Below are 21,983 nucleotides of genomic sequence, written 5' to 3' on the forward strand. Positions count from 1 at the left end.
CAATTTCAACTAGAACATGTGAAAGCAACCAGTCATTCCATCTTGTACAATCTTGTCTTCTGGAAAGAAAGTGCTTCAAATTAAGAAAATGGCTTTCTTAATACAAGCTGTATTATTGCATGTGGTTTTGGGCACAAACATGTTTGCGTGGTTGAACTTTATTTTGATATGCATGAAAAATTCAGTGCTGCAGCTGCAAAAATAGCTTTGACTGTTAAAAACAAACACACTGTGGGGTGCCGATCAGAAAAGATGTCATTAGGTAAAACAAATCAGAAAAAGCTGACCAAACAACCAACATGGACATACCAGCGTGCAAACACAGGCTGGAGATTTGAATGTTATCTACTCTCTTTAATTGTAAAATACTAAAAACATATATAAACACTTGATTTAGTTTGTTTTACAATAATCAGCTCATGGATAACATTTGAAGATGCAAAGTGTATTGTAACATTAACTTGCGCCTCAAACTCTGAGTACTGTATAATCCTACTCAAAAACAGTCATTTCATGTACTACTGCCATTGCTTAGAAACAAAAACGAAAAGAAAAAGCTGCAAAATATGCCTGTTGCATTTGTAAACTCTACATTCTAATAATCATCCAAGTGCATGTGGAAGTAAAAGCAATACAATAATCATATCACCAAACATCAGACAACCTGCAAGGTCGTGAACTGGAAATTATTTAAGTCTAGAAAACAATTGTAATTTCTTCCAATGCATTTTCTTCTGTGCATTTCCTATTTCATTGCATATTTTTCCTGTCAAAAATATCTTAAAAGTGCAAATCAATGCTGGGATGACACGAAAAGGATCTTTTAAAGTGATGTGAGATTATTGATACAGAGGAGTGATTTCAAGGGTATAAATCTCACAGTTGAAAACAGCAGTGGTGTCATGATCACAATGGAATCATTAATTCACAGTTGCTCTTAATCAGGACAATCAAACTGCTCATTCGGGCCATCGCTTGAAGGTCCATCAACATTGAACATTGCCATTGAGTGCAATTAAAAAAATAGTAAACCTTTATGATGCTTTATCAACCAGCAGTTGAGGCACTTGAGCATGATTACGGCTCATTCAAACGTAGTGACTGCTATGTCTTGGCATTTTTGCCATTGGACAACGGTTCTGCCTCAGGGACTGTGTTGCAAAGTTCATTTGACTTGGGCTGTTGGTCGATCACGTGCCTCCTGGGCTGGTTTCTAAAGTGACAGAAGATGACGAACGCCGCGCTTGCTAAGTAGCCGAGGGTCAGCAGGGTGAAGTAAATAAAGTACACAAGAAACTGTCAAAGAAAAAAAGCAGAACGGTAACGGTTACACAGGGCCTAAATCGGTCAAACTCTGACATCCGCATACCTGACTGTGCACATCCAAAGCCAGCCCCCTCTTGTCAGAAAAAATCAGGTTGAAGATGCTCTTCAAAATGGTCCCCAGGAAAGTGTTGATGCCAAACACCAAGGCACAAAGCTCCTTGGTGAGCGACGACGCAATCTGAAAACTGCACATCAAATCACCCCCTCATCAGACCCGCCGCGGTTGGCCACTTGATGCGCAAATATGACTGCAGTGCACTTACGTGGCAATGGGCACGAGAAACTGGTAGAAGCTCCTGAAGAGGACGTAAGCTACGTAACAGATCCAAATGTTGTCAGTCGTGCCCATGAGCAGCAGCAGGCCAGCTTGCACTGCTGTGATCACACCAATGACAAGCTCAGACCAGATATTCCAGCGGATTTTAACAATGCCTGCGATGAAGGCGGTCAAGGCACCTGGAAAGAGGCAAAAGTCAGTGTAGATTAAAAGCAAATAAATCGTTCGAGAGAGGCCACAATGTGAAAAGACGGTACAAATATTGTCTTTATTCTTTAATTGGATTTGTATCATTGTGTTTGCTCATGGTTTGCCATTTACAAAAACAGGTAACATCCAACTTACGACCAGCTCAATTTACGACCTCCGGACCCTATTTTTAAAATTTTAATTCTACGCCTGGCACCGCAACGCCCTAGCAGGCCGGCAACGCGTAGGACAATTTTGGCCTGGCAGCCAGTATCTCACTCTCGCACAGCAATCGACCCTGTGATGGCACGGGGGAGGGGGGGGGGGGTCGAGTCTCTATTCAACATTTTGAATGGATTTCGATTTACGACCATTTCGATATACGACCATTTGGTCGGAACGGAACTCGGTTGTAAGTCGGATGTTACCTGCATGTCTCTTCACCCTTTTCTTCATTCTGTAATGCGCTAAAAAGCCACAATATGCTAAAATCTTGGCTCAAAATGATATTTTACATTCATTAAAAATGGTGTCAAGGAAGTTTGTCTTTGTGAAGTTATGGAGAATTTTTGTTTAACAGAGCAAATGCAGATCTCGTGCATGTTTTTTTTTCATGAAAATCATCAAGAAGCCGCTTTTTTAAAAAGGTACTGCTATAAGTGTGTTCACTTTAACAAGAATTGTTTATTTTGTTTTAATTATAGTCCTTAGATCAGACATTGGCAAACTACGGCCTGCGGGCCACATACGGCCCGTTAGGCTTTTTAATCCGGCCCGTCGAATTTATCCAAATTATAGTAAAGACAGTGTTTGAAACTCATGACAAAAAAATTTGCAACTCATGACAAAAAATTAGCGGACACAACAGGGCAGACAACTCTGAAAAGTTGCCTGCCCCATTTTTCACAATTTGAAACACAATAAGACGACTAAGCACATTAAAAAAACGTTGTCACAAAGTACAATTTTTTTTTTTAAATTAAGGGTGTACCTACTACAAATGCTACCTTGCTTTATTTACGGTAAATGTCCGTTGCTGTAGATCTTGCTGCAGTAGTCATTTGTCATTATGGTGCACAATGCAAAGTTTGCATTGCTTGCTGCAATCCACTAAGCCCCTTTCATAACTCTCAAGTACACTTTACAGTCACTGTTTAATGTAAATTTACATTTTGTAGCGTCACATATGTTGTTAGCTTCTTTTGAATCTTCTGGGCTGAGGTTCTGTGCATCTATTTTGGAAAATGTCATGCAAACGCACGACCTTTTCACGCTTGCGAAAGTCCGGAAGAAAAAAAGCAGGCTTCTGATTGGCTGCCGTGCCGAGTATGCAAATTTCAACTGCAGGTAGCCTATGTCTGTGTGCTTGGCGACGGTACACGAGTACTGTTTGCCTGTGAAGGCGAGGGCGTCCTTGGAGAGTTTGTCGAGCACGCGGTCAGGACAATACATCCATGATTTTGCGGAATTTAACACAAGTAGGTATTATTGAGCTTGAATATTTCGTTGTGTAATAATATGTTTTGAATGTTGAAAGTGATTCCATTTTTCAATAAATGTTGATTTCTTTAACTTTGCACCTTGGATTGAAACTTATTAAAAACAGACGCAATCTTGATAAATCACAGTGCATGTTATTTAAATCTATTTCCATTTCCTCCTACCAGTATCTGCGAAATAGTATGTAAACGCGATATCTTGCATATTCCTTGAAACAAATTTATTAACTGATCAGGGCTATTTTTCACATTTGAAAGACAGTTAATAAATTGGGTTGTAGTGTTCTTACTGTGCTATGAGGTTTGTACACACTACACTTAAAGGACAACCGGCACAATTTTTTTTGTTTCCTACTGACATCAGAAAAACGTTTTATAGCATCTAAAATACCCAAAACACGCAGGCTGATATTTTTAGTTAAATGAAAAACACCAATAAAAATGACTTCAAAATGAATCCGGAAATGGTCAGTTTCAGAAGGTCCCGCCCCCTTGTTCGTGACGTCACGCCAAGACGTCTTGCCTTGCTCGAGAATCAAAACAATGGCTTCAGATTCGGAGAAGATGCTTTCTTGTTACTCATCCAGTTATGAATATGATTCAAATAGTTCTGAAGAGGAAAGCATAAATGTTTGCAATTGATTCAAGGAGTCCTCCCATTTCAATTCGAGCCGTCAATGACAGCAATGTAGCACCCAGAAAATGCAGAAGATTGCGCCCAAGCTCCGTTGGAAATGGGTTGATTTGTCTGCTGGGAATTTGTGTCAGCGAATATCAAATAGTTGTCTTGGTGCAACACACAACGATTCACCATCGCGTTATTTATGTGTTTTACTTCTAATTTCGCCATCAACACGGATCAACATGAAGTTTTCAGACCAAACAAAGTACCGCAAAATGCATTGTGTGTCGCATTCTCGGTCAGGGGCGGTCCAAACGTGATGTCACATGGGCGTCGTCATCAACTCGAAAACAAGACTTCATGAATATTCAGCGCGAGTCTTAAAACGTAAACTATAGCTATATGCTGTGGAATATTTGTAAAATATGCTCAGTCGAAGTCATTTGTAGTGATTTTACAAATTATGGACATAACTTGTCCGGAGGCGTCGGTTTTCCTTTAATGCTTTAGGTTTAGTATTTCCGGCCCAAACATTCCCTCCAAATGCTCCTGGCCCGGCCCCTCTGTCAAATTTTAGAACCCAATGCGGCCCGCGAGTCAATAAGTTTGCCCACCCCTGCCTTAGATCAAAACCGATTCAGGATGTGATCCTAATTTAGTCTGCTGGTTGCTTTTCAATTTTTGTCAAATTAGAATCGCCGAAAACTTTAGTCAACTAAAATAATATGGTTGATGTTATCCATCAGAATACATTAAAACTTGAAAGCAGAAAAGTATACCAAAACCATGAATAATATCATTTAAAGGACAACCGACATCACTTTTTTGTTTCCTAAATGACATCAGAAAAATGTTTTATAGCATCTAAAATACCCAAAACATGCACTATGATATTTTTATTCAAATGCAAAACACCAATAAAAATGACTTAAAGTGTCCAAAATCTGCAAAAAAATTGAGCTGCGAATTGGGCATTTCCAGAAAGTCCCGCCCCCAGTTCGTGACGTCACGCCAAGATGTCTTGCATTGCTGGAGAATCAAAACAATGGCTTCAGATTCGGAGAATATGCTTTCTTGTTACACATCCAGTTATGAATATGATTCAAATAGTTCTGAAGAGGAAAGCATACATGTTTGCAATCGATTAAAGAATTTATTCCATGCCATTTTGAGGCAACATTGGGGGAAAATGTATCATCAAAAAGAGGCAGAAAATGGCGACCAAGGTCCTGTGAGGAATTAATCAGCCCATTTCCACAGGCTGAAAAATTCCTTACACGGAGCTTGGTCGCCCTCTTCTGGCGGCTTTTTGGTGCAACACGAGGTTTTCAGACCAAACAAGTACAGCAAAATACATTGACGTGATGGAAGGACTGCTACAATGTGTCCTTTTTTCGGTCAGGGGCGTTCCTTCAGTGACGTCACATACGGACTCGTCACCAACTCAAAAACAAGACTTCCGGAATATTCAGCGCAAGTCTTAAAACGTAAAATATAGCTAGATGCCGTGGAATCTTTGTAAAATACGCTCAGTAGAAGTCATTTGAAGCCATTTTATGGACACAACTTATCCAGAGATGTCGGTTGTCCTTTAATGATGTGATGATGATGTAAAAATGTGAAAAAAAATGTTAAAATGTGAAAACTAGCATATGAAAACGTGATAGCCCACGAGTCGCATAAAAACATGTTACTTTGACACAGAATGTACAAGTTTGCTCATTTAAACAATGTCATTAAGTTCTTTGTCATGCTTGAGTTGAGACGTGGCAATATTTGAGGTCAAATGCCATAAAATACAGAAGCACCGGTGCTTTTGAGTCCTGCAGCAAGGTCGCAACAGAAGTGGGGCACCGCCGCGAAGCCAACTTGTTCACATTTTTACATTGTCACATTTTTACAGGAAACGAATGGCTCGTATTTTTGTTTTAATTTTGTCTGAAAAAGAAATATTTGTGGCAAAATGAATGACAGAGATTTTTAGTGACAAAAATTAACGCTGCTCTAAGATGGGTTTGACATGCCATATTTGTCTATTTTGGTCTCATTTTGTTGCTGTTTAGAATATTTTGAGAGACAGGGAATTTTTCAAAAATAAATTTAATTTATAAGGCACATATATAGCTATCTATTAGCTATGTACCAAGGTAGCTATCTGGATGGCCATCTATTAGCTGGCAAGCTAGCTTTCTATCTATTTGAGCAACTTCCGGGTTGAGTGAACGCTGGCGCGCATGGCTGCCGCTGCTCACCAACAGAAAATTTTATCCTGTGACTGTAAAGTGACCATGACAGTTTGGAGAGGCGCTTTAAAATCCAATTTATTATTATTATTATTATTATTATTATAAAGTATTCCAAATGTGATGTAATGTCAGGAAAGAGATGCCCATTTCACGGTAAGATCAGAGCATTGTCATCAAATGGTGAGTATAGTTTTTGCTTTTTTGAATGTTGCTGTGCCGTTGACCGTTTTGTGTTTGGGAGCCTTTTCCTGAGCGAGTTGCTTGTTCTGTAGCCACAAAGGGACATAACTCTTCTTGTGCCGGTCCCAAGCTCGGATAAATACAGAGAGTTGTGTCAGGAAGGGCATCCGACGTAAAAGCTTGGCCAAAACAAACATGCGGATCAAACCTCTAAAGATGGAGGACACTGATTTGCTGTGGCGACCCCTTGAAGGGAAAAGCCGAAAGGAAAAGAAGATACGTACTGATGTTTTTTTAAATGGCATTTTGATGATTTTTGTACAATGATGATGAACATAAAATTAAATTCCTGACACGGAGGGGATGAAACTGTTGTTTGTAATTTGAACCAATTGCTTACTGAGTAAAGTAGAAGCAGCCTCCACAGCACCATTGTAGACATTCTTGTTCTCCGTAGCCGGGTAGACTTTGCTCCACAGAATGTGGACGTAGAATAACACTAGGTAGTATCCCGTGGAGTTGAAGATCCACCATAAGGACCACAGTCGTGTGTTGGGTTTTTTCACCACGGTTCTCAGTTCCATCAGCATCTGCACAAAGACGGAATCCTTCCAGCGGGATGCGGAACACGGGGAGGCGGCTGTGGTCAACTCCTCCTCCTCTTTCATCTTGTACAATTCCGCTTTGGTGGTTAACCGAGTAGCCGTTTCTCTGGGCGCTTGTTTGCGCGCCTGGTTGAAAAACAAGGAGCGCTTCGGCCAGGGCAGGCACAGCGACAGCAGCAGACCGAAGCTGACAAAGCCCAAAGATATTGCACTGAGGGTCTTGTAGCGGATTTGTCCCACTGAAATGAAAAGCTGGCCCAGCACAGAGCTGGTAAACACCCCCAAGAGGATGGAGGCGCGGGAGTAGCTCGCTACACGTTGATAGAGGTGGTGGCTGACCAGGGAAAAAATGTAGGAGGAATAGGCCACGCGGCACGCCATTGTGACACCATAGAAGAATTCCATCAACTGCATCTGAAGGAGGGAGGTGCCGAGGAGCAGAATGAGCCAGATGACCACCTGGCTGAGGCCCTGGATGACCAGAACTGGCTTGTAGCGCAGAAGATCAGTCAGCAGGAAGGCGGGTACCAGCACTACCATGTAGGAGTACGTCAGCACAGGCGTGATCTCGTTGGTCACCTAAAGAATAAAACATTGAAATATGGGTTTGTCCTGTGGAGGATTTTGCAACATGGATTTTTTTAGGTTGATGCAGATTCTCAAATTAGGCAGAATACATTTCTAAGAACCACCGGGTGCAGATAAAGTGCCGGTCAGGCCTCTGGCAATGTATTTTCCGTTCCTTTTGTACAGCCGCCCCCACTTGCACCTCATATTACTGCAGACCAATATTTCTTTGAAATTTATTCTTTTTTTTCTGATGAAAAAAAAGAGATTCTAAGGTTTCTTACGCTGCATTGAATGTTTATGTAGTTTGAAAACTATATTCTGCGGGTTCCTGGAATTTGAGTGAAAATGACAACAATCCTGGCACTGGAGTGGACACATTTTTGCACATCATCTGGCAGTGAATGAGTTAATTTAAAAACAAACTATAAGATAATTAGATAAGAGAGGAGAGAAGATGTTTTACATGCCCAAGTAATTTGTATACCTGTAATACAGCAAACTATTTGCACATATGGAAGTGCAAATACAGTAAAGTCTCGTTATATCGATATCGGATATATCGATAGTCCCGGTTATATCGATACTATTTTTATGCACGCACGGAGAAAATTACATGGAAACAGGGTCGGATATATCGATAGTCCCGGTTATATCGATATTTTTTCGGACTCCCTTGAATATCGATATAACGAGACTTTACTGTAGTTAGTGTATACTCACTCGCTTAGGGTCGATAGTTACCATTTCAATAACAAACATTTAGCATTGATCTTCTGTGATAAGTGTGAGCCTTATCTGAGGTAAGATAGATTAGTTAAACCCATCATGGGACAATTGTTGATTTCACAATGTTAAAACGCTTTGCAGTCAAAACCGCAAACGTTTCTTGTATTTTTTCCTCACAGACATCTGCAAAAATAACCTTTACATCCTCAATTATAACTTCAAATGAAATGCAAATGCATATTCAACTAACTTCAATCAACACCGAGGGCACAACTGACCTGCTCCCTGGTAAAATTCTTTTCAGTGCTGAGTAGATATGGTGTAATGAAGGGCTCTCCAGGCTTGATGGATGACATAAACCCATAGAAACACAAGAAGATGACAGCGCATATCCACTTCCTGGGCTCCTCTGGCACAGCTTGAGAGACAGTCGGCTCCTCTGAAGTGCACGTGGCTATCTCTAAATCTCCATCCACGTTTCCTTCAGCTGCAGGCACCTTCAAGTCCATTTCATTCTCTCGCTCTGCTGTGCCATCTGAAACCATTATGTCAGTTGATTGGGGGGAACTCACAAGTAAAACTGCAGTGTGAGTGTTTTGGTGCAAAGTTCATTCAGTCCCTGAAAGGGTAAAGTTGAAGTGTGTGGTTCCTTGTCAACGCTTCCAGCTTCCTTCCATCCCCAACAAACGGTTTATACAATGGCCTGGCAAAGTAGTTAAAATGCTACACGCTGTCAGCCTCACAGAGAAGAATGTTGACCTTTGCTCCATTATGCACTGTGTAAATGCACTCCAGCAAGTATGCAGTCATTGGATAATTTTCATTGTCCACCTGAAAACACACAATAATAACATTTGAACCATTCAGTGACAATGGAGAACGAGGCTGTTGTGAAAACATTTGACCCTCCTTTCATGTCTGATTCTTGGGTACACAAAAAGTGTTACAATGTGTTCTGCTGAGTGCTTTTTTTACACCTTTCGTCACCATGTTAGCCTATTGTGTCACTGAATCTAATTATGCAATGTGAATTGAAAACAAAATAAGCCTGGCTGGCGTTTTTTGGATATCTATTTTTTAACAACACCGGTTGGGTCCATTTGGCATGAGGGTTAAAATGATTTAAGGCATTTATATGTAACAGTTGTGGTAAATCATGTGAAGTGTGGATTTTGTCCATACTGTATTTATTCATGCTGTACAACTTGCATATGCCAGTCGCGAGAATGTGCGTCCTTGAAGCAAACATCAGTTACAAATTGATACACTTTGAGGGGATCGAGCCGTTTCTATTGCTGGTCCCACTCTCGAAAATGACCCGACACTGAACTTGTTGCCCCCTTGGTGCCCATCTTTAAACCCGCCTCAAAACTCACTTGTACTCTTTGGCATTTGATTCACCATAATTCAGACTTAATCTTTGTTTTACTCCCAGGTGGCATCTACAATATTTACGACTGCTTTATTTCCTGTATATGATACCATATCCATGTTAAGCACTTTGTTGCAGCTTCAACTGTTGTTAAAGCGTTATATAAATCAACGTGTGTTGTATTGTGTATTGTGGAAGCCACACAGACCATTGTGATGTATCAGATCAATGAAAAGCTAAGAACAGGTTCAGAAGAAACCAAAGTTTGATGTCACACCTGAAGTATCGCTACCGCTCTTCTGATTATTTAAATGTGTTTTAAATCGCTTCCATCTTTCCACTCGTGATCCACTGCCACTGTCTGTAAACCGCGGGTGCCCGGAATAATGTGTTATTAAAAGTTTCGAAGAAATTGTTCATCGATTGTATTTGGATAACAAACGTCCTCACCGTACAAAATTCAATGAACATGCGGAAGAAATAAATCCACTTTCCCCCAACACATGCAACTTGCATATTTGACACACTGTGTAACGCACAAAAAGAGCCACGGTAAACAAGTTACACAAGCGTTCACACGTTTCACGAAACGTGCAATTTATAAACGAATTAGGTCGTTTTTAAGATTAAATTAGGCGTGATAAAACCGAGTCCACCGACTATCGAATAAACAGTAAATAAAACACAAAGCGGCTAGCTGTCTGCTGGCTAACAACGCACGAAAATCCTTTATTTATTTCCTGTTCATACAAATTAAATGAAAGACATGTTATTTACAATAAGAAACTGATTTGCGACAATTTCGCCTGCCAGAGATCTTAGCATTCTGCTTGTTGATTACAATTTAGAAATCCGTTTAACTTAAAACACGTAATCATACCTCGTGTGTGTGAGAGCAGAATCGACGTCGCTCGTTGGTTGAACACCCTTCTTTTTACACCGTATTGACTTATGGGAAATGAAGTATTACGGTTTAAAACGTCTTTTTCGAAATTACAAGCGTGTAGATTTTGCTAGGTGGCAGCAGTGTAGCGAGACACGCAGATCCGCACACACGCGCATGCCCAAACGTGTTAATATTGCCGTAATGTTCAAATTAAACAAATCACAACTTCTTCTTCTTTTCCTTTCGGCTTTTCCCTTCAGGGGTCGCCACAGCGAATCAATGTCCTCCATCTATCCCGGTTTTGTGTATCCTCTTCTCTCACACCAGCTACCTTCATGTCCTCTTTGACCACATCCATAAACCTCCTCTTCTGTCTTCCTCTCGGTCTCCTGCCTGGCAGTTCAAGATTCAGCATCCTTCTCCCGATATAGTCGTCTCTCTCCTCTGGACATGTCCAAACCATCTCAGTCTGGCCTCTCTGACTTTGTCTCCAAAGCCTCTAATATGAGTTGTCCCTCTAATGCTGTGTTTTTCAACCTTTTTTGAACCAGGGCACGTTTTTTACATTGGAATTTTTTTGCGGCACACCACGAACCATCTCGCAGGAAAAAGGCAATCAGTGACGTGTTGCCACACGGACGAATATGAAATTACCCTCCCAGTCTTTTCAGCACAGACACAGGACAATGAAATAATATTGTCAGAAAATGATTAATAAATGTTTGTACAAATTTAATTTGAAAAAGGGGCATTGGATAGTTTCTCGCGGCACACCTGACGATCTCTCACGGCACACTACTGTGCCGCGGCACAGTGGTTGAGAATCACTGCTCTAATGTACTCATTCCTGATCCTATCCAACCTGGTCACTCCCAAAGAAAACCTCAACATCTTCAGCTCTGCTACCTCCAGCTCTGCTACCTGTCTTTTCTTGAGCGGCACTGTCTCCAGTCCAAACATCAAGGCTGGTCTCACCACCGTTTTATACACTTTTCCTTTCATCCTAGCTGAAACCCTTCTCTCACACATCACACCTGACATTTTTCTCCTGCCTGGACACGCTTCTTCAACTCTTTTCCACACTCTCCATTTCTCTGGACAGTTGACCCCAAGTACTTAAAATCCTCCACCTTCTCGCTGTAGCATCACTCTTGCACTTGGATCCCTCTCATTCACACACATATATAAGCCAAATTGTACTCTTAACCAGTTGCCAGACAATCGCAGAGCAAAGAAACGACCTTTTGCGATCACACTCGCATCTAGGAAAGATTCAAAGTGTTCAATCAGCTTGTATTGCATGTTTTTGGAATGTGGGAGGAAACCGAAGTATCCGGAGAAAACCCACACACATATTGGGGGGGCATGGAAACTCCATATATGGGAGGACAGAGCCGGGATCAAACCCACAACCTCTGCACTGAAGTCAACGTGCGAACCACTTGATTACAAGGCTGCGAGTCAGAACACATTTCACGAAGTTCAATAAAATTGCTCTGAAGTTTTAAAAACTGTTTGAAAAAATGTGTTCTGTGACAATTAGGTGACAATAAATTGATATGAAAGTCATCAACAATGATTCTGACAAGTTGATTAATCATCTAGTGAGGTTGTTCAAGCTAAAATTATCAAAATCAAAGGAAATTCACACTTTCAATATTATATTGTCTCTGATTTCTGTAGTCCCCCATGAAATAAGACTGGTGAACTTTGTGTTTAATATCAATCCTGCAATATGTTTGCAAAATGTTTACATCTGCATTTATTTTGACAAACAGTAATTAATTTTCTTCTGACATTTTTGTCACAAAACCAACCACTATCAATTTACGTTCGTGCATATTTTTCACTAGAAATTTTAAATAATGTCGAAGTTATTAGTGTTAAAAATGTTAAAAAAAAACATTACACGGATTAATTAATAATCACATTTATAGTTAATTTCAGCCCTGGTGTGATTTGTATGAACCAATTTCGGTACAGATTTTCTTACACCGTATTTGATTCTAAGGAGATAATTGGTGAGCTAAAATGGTGGAATTATGTGAGGGGGGGGGCGATTACTGGTCAAACGTGCCTCTTCTTTTGTCACTTTAATTTTATTACAGGCAACACTACGGACTACCATGTGGTTCCGAATGCAAAATACGCGGAAGTGGTAGGCGGAAGAAGCCTCGGCGGAAACGGTCTGCTCTGTCAAGGGAGGAAACATTTAGCACAATTTCACTGAACGAGCGTATCTTAACCAAATTGCAGCGATTTTCGGCCCCCTTCGTCGACGCCACCACCCATTGCGATGATCCTGTTAGAAATCAATAACCGCATTATAGAAGAGACCCTGTCGTTGAAGTTCGACAGCGCATCAAACGGGTGAGAATCATCGGTACACCTGAGTAGCTTTGCTAACGCGGGCTAGCTTCCCATTAGCGGTTCCGTAAATGCACCAGCCATAATTAACGGTGCATGGAATGAGGGTTTGGTGGAGCCGATTAACAAATACAGACCTGGAAGAGCCAGGAACGCGGCGTTCTAGTGGGAGAAATGTCTAAATAAGACACTGAATGACCGTGGTTATCGGCTCCGGCTGCTTTGCTTTAGTCGGGGTGTGTCTCAACGATCGATGTGTCAAACCTGCTAATATCAAACATCCCGAGAAGCATCTGAAACCAGGAAGCAAAAAATCGAATATTGCATCCGTTGTGCACCGTTGGATTCACAAGTGCACTTCTCAAAATATAGATAACATAATACATCATTTGTGGTGGGCGCAATTTGATGCAGCGAGCTAACTGGTGTCTTTTGAAGAACGTTATATTTTCAGAGGCGCCGTTTGATGTTTTGTGTTGATAATGAAGCAAACATCAAATACGCGTATTCAGCCGTATTCACGTATTCATTTGCCTCTTATTACATTAAACAAGCCGTCCGTGTCTGCTAAAGAAGGGCAAGCGTATGAACTAGATAGCATTTCTTTACAGCTTCCGCATTCCTGAAGTCAAGCTGAGTCAAGTCCACTGCAAAGGCATATGCAATCTCTTGGAACCCTACCTGAGCCTATGAACATATTTTATTTGGGAAAGTCACCCACCCCCCACAAAAACTAAATTAATAACGCTGTTGTTTTGTGGTATGAATTAATCATACCAATTTTGGACTGTAACTCTTGTCCATGTAGATACATATTTATTTTGCAAACATTTTACGTTTACTTGATTTTTTTTTCCCGAGGGGGGGGTGCGATAGGGTGATTTCCGCTGAATATTGTCAAACAAAACAATCAATTATGCGCACACGTGCACCGATTTAGAGAAAAAGATCCAGTCATCCAAAAAAGTCGATAGATATATTATTTAAAATTAATATTTTTAGTAAATACCCAACAATTAAGATAGGGCTCATTGGGTGAACTCTGCTCTAACTTAATATCTTCCTTGCAGAACCAAGCCTGAGGCTGTTGACGTGACATTTGCAGGTAAGGTGGTGTTACTTAAAATTATCTATTATATCCCAAAATTGTGCGAAATATCCATTAGTATTATATCCGTTGTTTGATGTGTCCCAATCTGTTCATTGATGTTATCTCTAATAGCCAGCTATTTTGGTATATTTTCATAATCCAGCTATTACAAGGACTCTGCTCAGTTGTGCATAAATATAGCATTTTTGTTGTATTTTCAAGTAATGTAGAAATAAATTTCATCATATTGACAGCTCTTATATTTTGGTTACCTCATTTAGTGATTTGACATTAAAATATTACATCGAGCACTCAGTTTGACCACTTAAAACTAAGATGAATGTTAGTTTATATTGAATCTTACTTTCTATCTTTTAGAAAAAGGGTAATCTGGCTTCTTCCTACATTCTAAAACTTGTCTTTTAGAATACAAAATTTAAAGGAGACAGTAACATAGTGATTGTTAATATATACAGTAAAGTCTCGTTATATCGATATCGGATATATCGATAGTCCCGGTTATATCGATACTATTTCTATGCACACACGGAGAAAATTACATGCAAACAGGGTCGGATATATCGATAGTCCCGGTTATATCGATATTTTTTCGGACTCCCTTGAATATCGATATAACGAGACTTTACTGTATATGAACCGGGTGATTAGCTGGCTACCCGTCCAACCTGTTGGCCTCTCGCTCCAAATCGGGTGGAGCTCACCTGCAATCCGAAAAAGGGCAGGAACTACAGAAAATGAATGAATGGCATAGAAGATCATCATCTGATGACCGTTGTGGGCCAAATGTATCGCTTAACGTCAGCCTTTTCTTCGGTAGACTTTGATGGCGTCTTGTACCACATTTCTAACCCAAATGGCGATAAGACCAAAGTGATGGTCAGCATCTCCCTGAAGTTCTACAAGGAACTACAGGAGCATGGGGCTGATGAGGTACCACACGCACGCACGCGCGCGCGCGCACACGCACACACACACACACACACACACACACACACACACACACACACACACACACACACACACACACACACACACACACACACACACACACACACACATGTTTCACCGGGGTTTAATGGGCTTTGAGGTGCTAAATGATCAAAAAGTGTAGAATAAGGTCTGTTGTTCATATGCTCTTAACCACCAAGAGTGCTCTGCTGCCATGTAAGGAAAAAAACACAGCCACGGAGGCCCCCGAGTAGAAACAGGAAGTGTGCTTGAGCTTTGCTCACCACAGGCAAGGAAATGCTGACTATGACTCGCGGCAGCTCGAAGAATGCTTTGGCTACAGCTGAGCCATTTTTTTTCTTTTTCTTGAGAAATTAATTATGTGTAACTTCTTCAAATACTGACATTCAATTCAGGTGTATATGTTACGTACCTACCTTGTTCTTTTTTGGTGTATCTGTGTTGTTTTACTCACTTTTATTGTTTTTGTGAGTTTTTTTTTTCCTGATGCCAGATGATTCCTGGATGTACAAACCACATGAGTGATTAAAATAGAAAAATGCGTTAGTCTTTCATCAACTTCCAGAACGATTAGCAACAACATTTCTTTCCCAACTGGAATCTGATCATTGTGTAAAGCAAAGCCCAAAAGAGTCCCGAAAGACAGGGCCATAACCAAAGTGAATAACATCTCCTGGTCCAGAACCACCTGTTCAAGCAAAATGCAAAATCCTGCAGAAAAAAAACGATTTAGTGGTTGACGGTTTGCGAAAGTATCACAGATGCTGGTATGCCACTTTCCAGAGGAATTGGTTTCTGAGTGTCTTGTGCCGGTCGCTAGATACAGAATCCTCAACACCTTTTAAGGGGTCTGATTCACAACGGTACTTAGCCACTGCTTTATTTAAAAATAGATATTCAAAATTGCTGAAGAATTCAAATGTATTTGTTCGGGCAATTCGCTATACAAACTAATGCATGCTTTTGTTTGTAGCTGCTGAAGAGAGTCTACGGAAGCTTCCTTGTTTCACCAGAGGCTGGTATGTTCACATCATGCTAATGTTGGCATCATGCTGTTGAAAGCCCTACCTGCCTCTTAACTAACTTGTGTTTCCTGATTTTGCTTTCAGGCTACAATGTGTCACTTCTATATGACCTGGATACCCTACCAGGCAATAAAGATGAGGTCGTGCACCAAGCGGGGATTTTGAAGAGAAACTGCTTTGCATCAGTGTTTGAAAAATACTTCAAGTTCCAGGAAGAGGGCAAAGAGGGCGAGAAGAGGGCTGTGGTCCACTACAGAGATGACGAATCCATGTATGTGCGAGAAAGTTGTCTGCTTTCTGCCTCTATGCAAACAGTTCTAGAGTTATTAAATAAAAAGTGTCAACTTTGATCCCCTCAGGTATGTGGAGGCAAAGAAAGACCGGGTGACGGTAGTGTTCAGCACAGTCTTCAAAGACGACGATGATGTCATCATTGGCAAAGTCTTCATGCAGGTTTGTGTGGCCACATGTAATCAGTCCCAAATGTGAGCTTAATCATCCTAAAGGACAACCGACACCATTTTTTGTTTCCTAACTGACATCAGAAAAACGTTTCATAGCAAAAATAACCCAAAACACGCAGGCTGATATTTTTAGTCAAATGCGAAACACCAATAAAAATGACTTAGTGTGCTAGAACTGCAACAAAATGAGCTGCAAATTGGGGATTTTCAGAAAGTCCCGCCCCCAGTTCGTGACGTCACGCCAGGACGTTTTGCCTTGCACCAGAATCAAAAGAATGGCTTCAGTGAGTTCAGATTCGGAGGAGATGCTTTCTTGCTACTCATCCAGTTATGAATATGATTCAAATAGTTCTGAAGAGGAAAGCATAAATGTTTGCAATCGATTAAAGAAGTGCTTCCGTATCAATTCGAGTTGTCTGGACTCCAATGCAGTGCCCAGAAAATGCACAATATGGCACCCAAGGTCCATTGGAAATGGGCTGATTTGTCTACTGGGAATTTGTGTCAGCGAATATCAAATAGTATTCTTGGTGCAACACACAACGATTAACAATCGCATTATTGATGTCTTTTCCTTCTAATTTTGCCATCAACACAGACCAACACAATGTTTTCAGACCAAAGTACCAAAAATGCATTGTGTGTCACTTTCACGGTCAGGTGCGTTCCTGATGTGACGTGACATCACGCCAGGCATCGTCATCAACTCGAAAACAAGACTTCCTGAATATTCAGCGTGAGTCTTAAAACATAAAATATAGCTATATGCGGTGGAATCTTTGTAAAATGCGCCCACTAGCGGTCATTTGAAGTCGTTTTACAAATTATGGACACAACTTGTCCGGAGGTGTCTGTTGTCCTTTAAAGTTACAATCAAGTATTTGCTGCATAAAACAGCTCACACGGTTTTTAGCAGCTAATGGAGTTTTTCAAAACGAAACTAAAAATATTAACATACCGTATTTTCGTGACGATACGGCACGCTATAATAAGGTTCTGTTTATTTATCGAATACGCATTACTCGTTTGGATCATTTCAGAGTCTAAAATGGGGATAAGTATAGATGAATTGTACGTCACGCTTGTTCGTAGTTCACTGACATTTCGCACAATTACCGTCCACCTATTTCTCCCTAAACGAGATACGGTGATATAACCACTAGAGGGGGCCGCACCATCTTGAATGGCGGCAATCTTGAGCCACTTGGATTCAAGTTGAATTGTTTGGCTCGAAGAAATTAGTCATAATTTGTTGAATCACGACAAGGACTGGTTTATTAGACACATCAGACTTGGATACATTCATTCGCATGTGGGCCTGGGGAGTTCTTTTCCAGTTTTTCCGTTTAGTTTTTGGGTTGACAATTAAAAAAAGTGCCATGTTTTCCAGTGTATAAGGGGCACTGGAGTATAAGGCGCACCACCAATGAATGAAAAAAAAAAATCCAAATAATATATATATATGACCGTAGATGCAAGACCTGTTGTAGCTCAATATTATATATAAGACGCACCTGCTTATAGGGCGCAGGCAGGGTCATCTTTTGTCCAGTATTTTCACCTGAAAATATGGTCCTCATTATTTTGTATTCTATGTGCCCATGTACATATGCTTTGAGTGAGTTTCTGTTTTGTTTAGAAAAACTGAATGATAGACATATTAAGATGTTCATAATCAGCGAAGTAAAACTGATCCAACTAAAATACCGGCCGCTATTCATGCTATGTTTATGAAAATTGTGAGTTTGACGTGAAATTATTTGCAAACCTCCTTGACTTTGAAACCATTTAAAATGTGTATCTTCCTTCTATTACTTTGTAACTTGAATTTTGTTCAATTTTGTCACATTCAAATTTCCATGCAGGAGTTCAAAGAGGGTCGCAGAGCAAGCCACACAGCCCCGCAGGTGCTGTTTAGCCACAGGGAGCCGCCTCTAGAACTCAAAGACACGGACGCAGCTATCGGAGACAACATCGGATACATCACTTTTGGTCAGTCAGCTGAGAAGTATCCCTTTATAATAATCATAATAATAATAATCCATTTCACTTATAAGCGCCTTTCAAAACTCTTAAGGTCACTTTTCAGTCACTTTACGTCGTTTCTGACCGATACTGATGTACCTGCTTCTTTTTTTTTCTTCTCTGCAGTCCTTTTCCCACGTCACACCAATGCCAATGCCAGAGACAACACCATCAACCTCATCCACACCTTCAGGGACTACCTGCATTACCACATAAAGTGCTCCAAGGTGAGTTTAAATGGAGCATGGTTGATAATTTCTGTTTTTTTTTTGTTTTTGTTTAAGCTCTGCTGTTTATTGGGAAGTTTGCTTTCACTTTGTTAGCAATTGCACATAAAACTTTCCATCTCTTTTTGTCATCCAGCTCCTTTTAATGACATTCTACTGAATTAAAAAGTTCTTTCTTTTGTACACATTAATATTCAGTGTGAAACTACAAATATAATAATTGCTTTTCAGATTTCAGTTGCATATGCAAATTATGTTTAATTGACATTGAGATTCCCAGCGGTTCTAAATAAATTGGACAACAACTTTGTTTCGGTCAAAAACTGAGATGTTGCGTCATGAGTTTGAGTCTCGGGTTGTTTCACAATCGGATGTTAAGGGGCCACACGTCTCCTTTTAATTACAAGCTTTTAAAGAGTCACTGCAATGGAACGCTGCATCCGCCGCACACCTCAGTCAAAAGTCCGGTAACACAATCATCATACGGCTTTTAGGGCATCCGATGCGTGTTTGAGTACACATGACTGCAACTTCCCTAATGGACTTTGTGCGACTCTAAATGCTACTTGGACATTTTTGAGCAACTTTAATTTCCGTTGCCTGTGTTTGTTTTTTGTGAGCTTGATAATGAAGTCGGGTGGGTTTTTTTCTGCTCAGACAGTCAGGAGTCAGTGTGGGCACGTTTATTGAAGGGTGTGTGTTCGGAAACGGGACGTCTTGAATGCACAATGCAGTGTTTTGTTTGCATCCTTATCTGTGTTGCATAGAGCAGCGAGTGTTTCGCAAACGTTAATGGGGTAAGGCACATACCTTGGATGAGACGAATTCTCGCAGCACATCACCACACCAGAAAATTGTGCTTCAAAAAAAGTATATCCAGCCTGCTGAAGTGACGGTCTGATTTTCAATTTTATAATCCGTGTGTGTGAAATCTTTTAATTGTTCTACCCTTCACTTTACACCACTGGCATAGATAGATCAATACTGACACTGTATTTCATTTACTGTGGGTAAATATACTTTTCTGAATTACTGGCGTAGTTTGAAGAAAATGCAAGTTTGTTCCTATTTGTCTTGTACAAACAAACAACTCTAAAGAGAAATGAATATTTAAATGTGTACTTCTTTCTTTCTCCAGGCTTATATTCACACTCGCATGAGGGCCAAGACGTCAGACTTCCTCAAGGTTCTCAACCGTGCCCGACCAGACGCTGAGAAGAAGGAGATGAAGACCATTTCGTAAGTAGCCTCAACTCTGCCTCTCCTCGTAAATGGGGCCTATTCTTAAAGCTACACGTCGGACAAAATGTCTCTGATCTTAACCATATCACTACAGCACAGTATGAATTCATACTAGGTTGGCCGACGACGGAAAAAGTAGTCAGGCTTAATATCGGCTTTGAAATCACTTTTAATAAACCGATTCTTTGTTGATTTTTTTTTTTCAAAGTTAAGAATGTATTCAATTACCATCACACCTGTTGATCGGTTGTACGTTGAACACTTTGTTCTTGAATATTATCTTATTTTTGTCGAGTACAAAATGACCCCAAATCTTTACCTTTGCTGCTTTGCCTCCTTGGTACGCTTTCACATTGTGAATAAGCTTCTATGAAATGTATTTGAATTTGTTGGACTGTTTCCATTTTCACCAGTATTGAGATTTTCTGGTCCACCCATGGAGCTTGAAATATCCTGTGTAAATGCATGTAGCTGTGTTGGCTTGAAAGAACAACAAGAAATGAATCCATTGACAACACTTGTACATTTTAGAGACTCATTGCGCTTTGCATTTTAGCCACAGCTACATATAAACTTCAGTATAAATGCATTAGAATATATCCACAATACTGTGTATAGAAAACAATATTAGTACCGTTTGGCGGTACCCAGCTGGATCTCTTCTCACTAGCTAAACAATGTTGCAATCGTATATGGCGAGTTTGCGCTGAAATTCGCAACTCTATTTCAAACTTGTTCCCATTTGCTTAGAAGGAATGTTTGTCGAGGAAAGCCCCCATAGTTGTAAATGTGTCAAATAGAGACCAAATCATTTTTATGCAGCTCGTGTGTAATTTGGAACTCCGAAATCGTTTGCTCTATTTATGTTTTGCCTAAAAAAAACATATTTCTCAAGTAATCAACACAAGCTACAATAAATGCTTTGGTGGCTGCAAAACACCATATGTACCGTATTTTCCAATGTATAAGGCGCACCCACAAAGAATGGTGTATTTTCAAACTTTTTCCACATATAAGGCACACCAGACTATAAGGTGCACATTCAATGAACGAAAAAAAGTTTTCCAAATAAGGCACACCACAGTAGATTGTGGGGTTATGCTCTACTTCTTCTACAGGGGGTACATTGAGTCGGTGGCTGCTGACATTAGTTGTGAGACCTGTTGTGGCTCAAGATTACTTCACATATAAGGTTCACTGGCGTATATCTTTTGAAGAAAATCAAGGCTTTTGGGTGCACCTTATACCCCGAAAATGATGGTAATTAATTCTTCTTGCACTTGCCTTTCAGTGGGAAGACCTTCTCTCGCTGATGCCCCGCGCCAGGACAGCTGAGCCGAAGCCACCGTCCGTGGCCACACGCAAACGCGCCACGCTGCGACTCAACAGCACCTTGGACAGGCCTCCAGGATGCCTCTAAACGCCCCACACAGCCCACTCTCTAAATTGTCAAGTTTTTATTTTTTCTTTCTCTCTCTCTGTTTCTTTATATTAAATAGTCAAGTTCACGGGAACAGCCGAGGCTCAAGATCATGAAAACAGGGCATTCCTTGCTTTGCATAGTTAAAGCGCACTATCAGTATATGATGCCATTTTTTATACAATATCTTATCTTTTTGGTACTCTTACTTGACCTTCACCACTTCATTTTGGTTTCAACACCCCCTTCTGCGCTTTCATGTCATTGTTATTTGAGGATAAAAAAATAAAACACTGAAATACCACAACTTTTATTTCAGGTTTTGTGTGTATAACATACGGAGGTGGAAAACAGTATCCACACTGTATCTGTCGTTATGTGGCGGGTGGTGGCGGGGGCAACAAATGCTAAAATTAATGTTGACTTGTGAATTAACTGGTTGCAATTGAATACTAACATTGTATTCAACAAAACTGGCCCAAAGTAAATTTGTGAGGAAATTGAGATGAGATTATATTAGTTATATGTACAGTATAATTTTTGTCATTTTGGTTTGGTGGATTTAACATATGTGCCTTGGCTCAATAAAGATTTGGAAAACCTGGATTATAGATTGATGAGCCTCAAATCCAACA

General features: G+C 40.4%; 2 protein-coding genes across 3 annotated transcripts; one reads left to right on the plus strand and one right to left on the minus strand.

Moving 5' to 3' along the window:
- Nucleotides 1–141: 141 nt before the first annotated feature.
- On the minus strand, nt 142–13,869 carry slc19a1 (solute carrier family 19 member 1). Of its 2 annotated transcripts, none has more exons than XM_088997898.1 (6): nt 13,003–13,869; nt 8,519–9,071; nt 6,740–7,523; nt 1,590–1,782; nt 1,370–1,511; nt 142–1,296 (listed from the first exon to the last, which is right to left on the minus strand). In XM_088997898.1, exons 2-6 carry the CDS (start codon nt 8,783–8,785, stop codon nt 1,105–1,107), a joined length of 1,578 nt encoding a protein of 525 aa, XP_088854024.1. In that variant the 5' UTR covers nt 8,786–9,071; nt 13,003–13,869; the 3' UTR covers nt 142–1,104. The 2 variants fall into 2 exon arrangements, with proteins under 2 accessions (XP_088854024.1, XP_088854015.1); XM_088997889.1 differs by lacking the exon at nt 13,003–13,869 and adding an exon at nt 10,493–10,669.
- On the plus strand, nt 12,657–21,954 carry arpc2 (actin related protein 2/3 complex, subunit 2). Its single transcript, XM_088997963.1, has 10 exons — nt 12,657–12,868; nt 13,936–13,970; nt 14,794–14,906; nt 15,919–15,964; nt 16,055–16,241; nt 16,330–16,423; nt 18,300–18,426; nt 18,586–18,686; nt 19,825–19,925; nt 21,220–21,954. The coding sequence occupies exons 1-10, from the start codon at nt 12,795–12,797 to the stop codon at nt 21,239–21,241; spliced, it is 900 nt and encodes a 299-aa protein (XP_088854089.1). The 5' UTR covers nt 12,657–12,794; the 3' UTR covers nt 21,242–21,954.
- Nucleotides 21,955–21,983: the final 29 nt, after the last annotated feature.

Source organism: Hippocampus bargibanti, linkage group LG01, assembly GCF_051943395.1.
Source record: "Hippocampus bargibanti isolate YZ-2025 linkage group LG01, ASM5194339v1, whole genome shotgun sequence".
NCBI lineage: Eukaryota > Metazoa > Chordata > Actinopteri > Syngnathiformes > Syngnathidae > Hippocampus > Hippocampus bargibanti.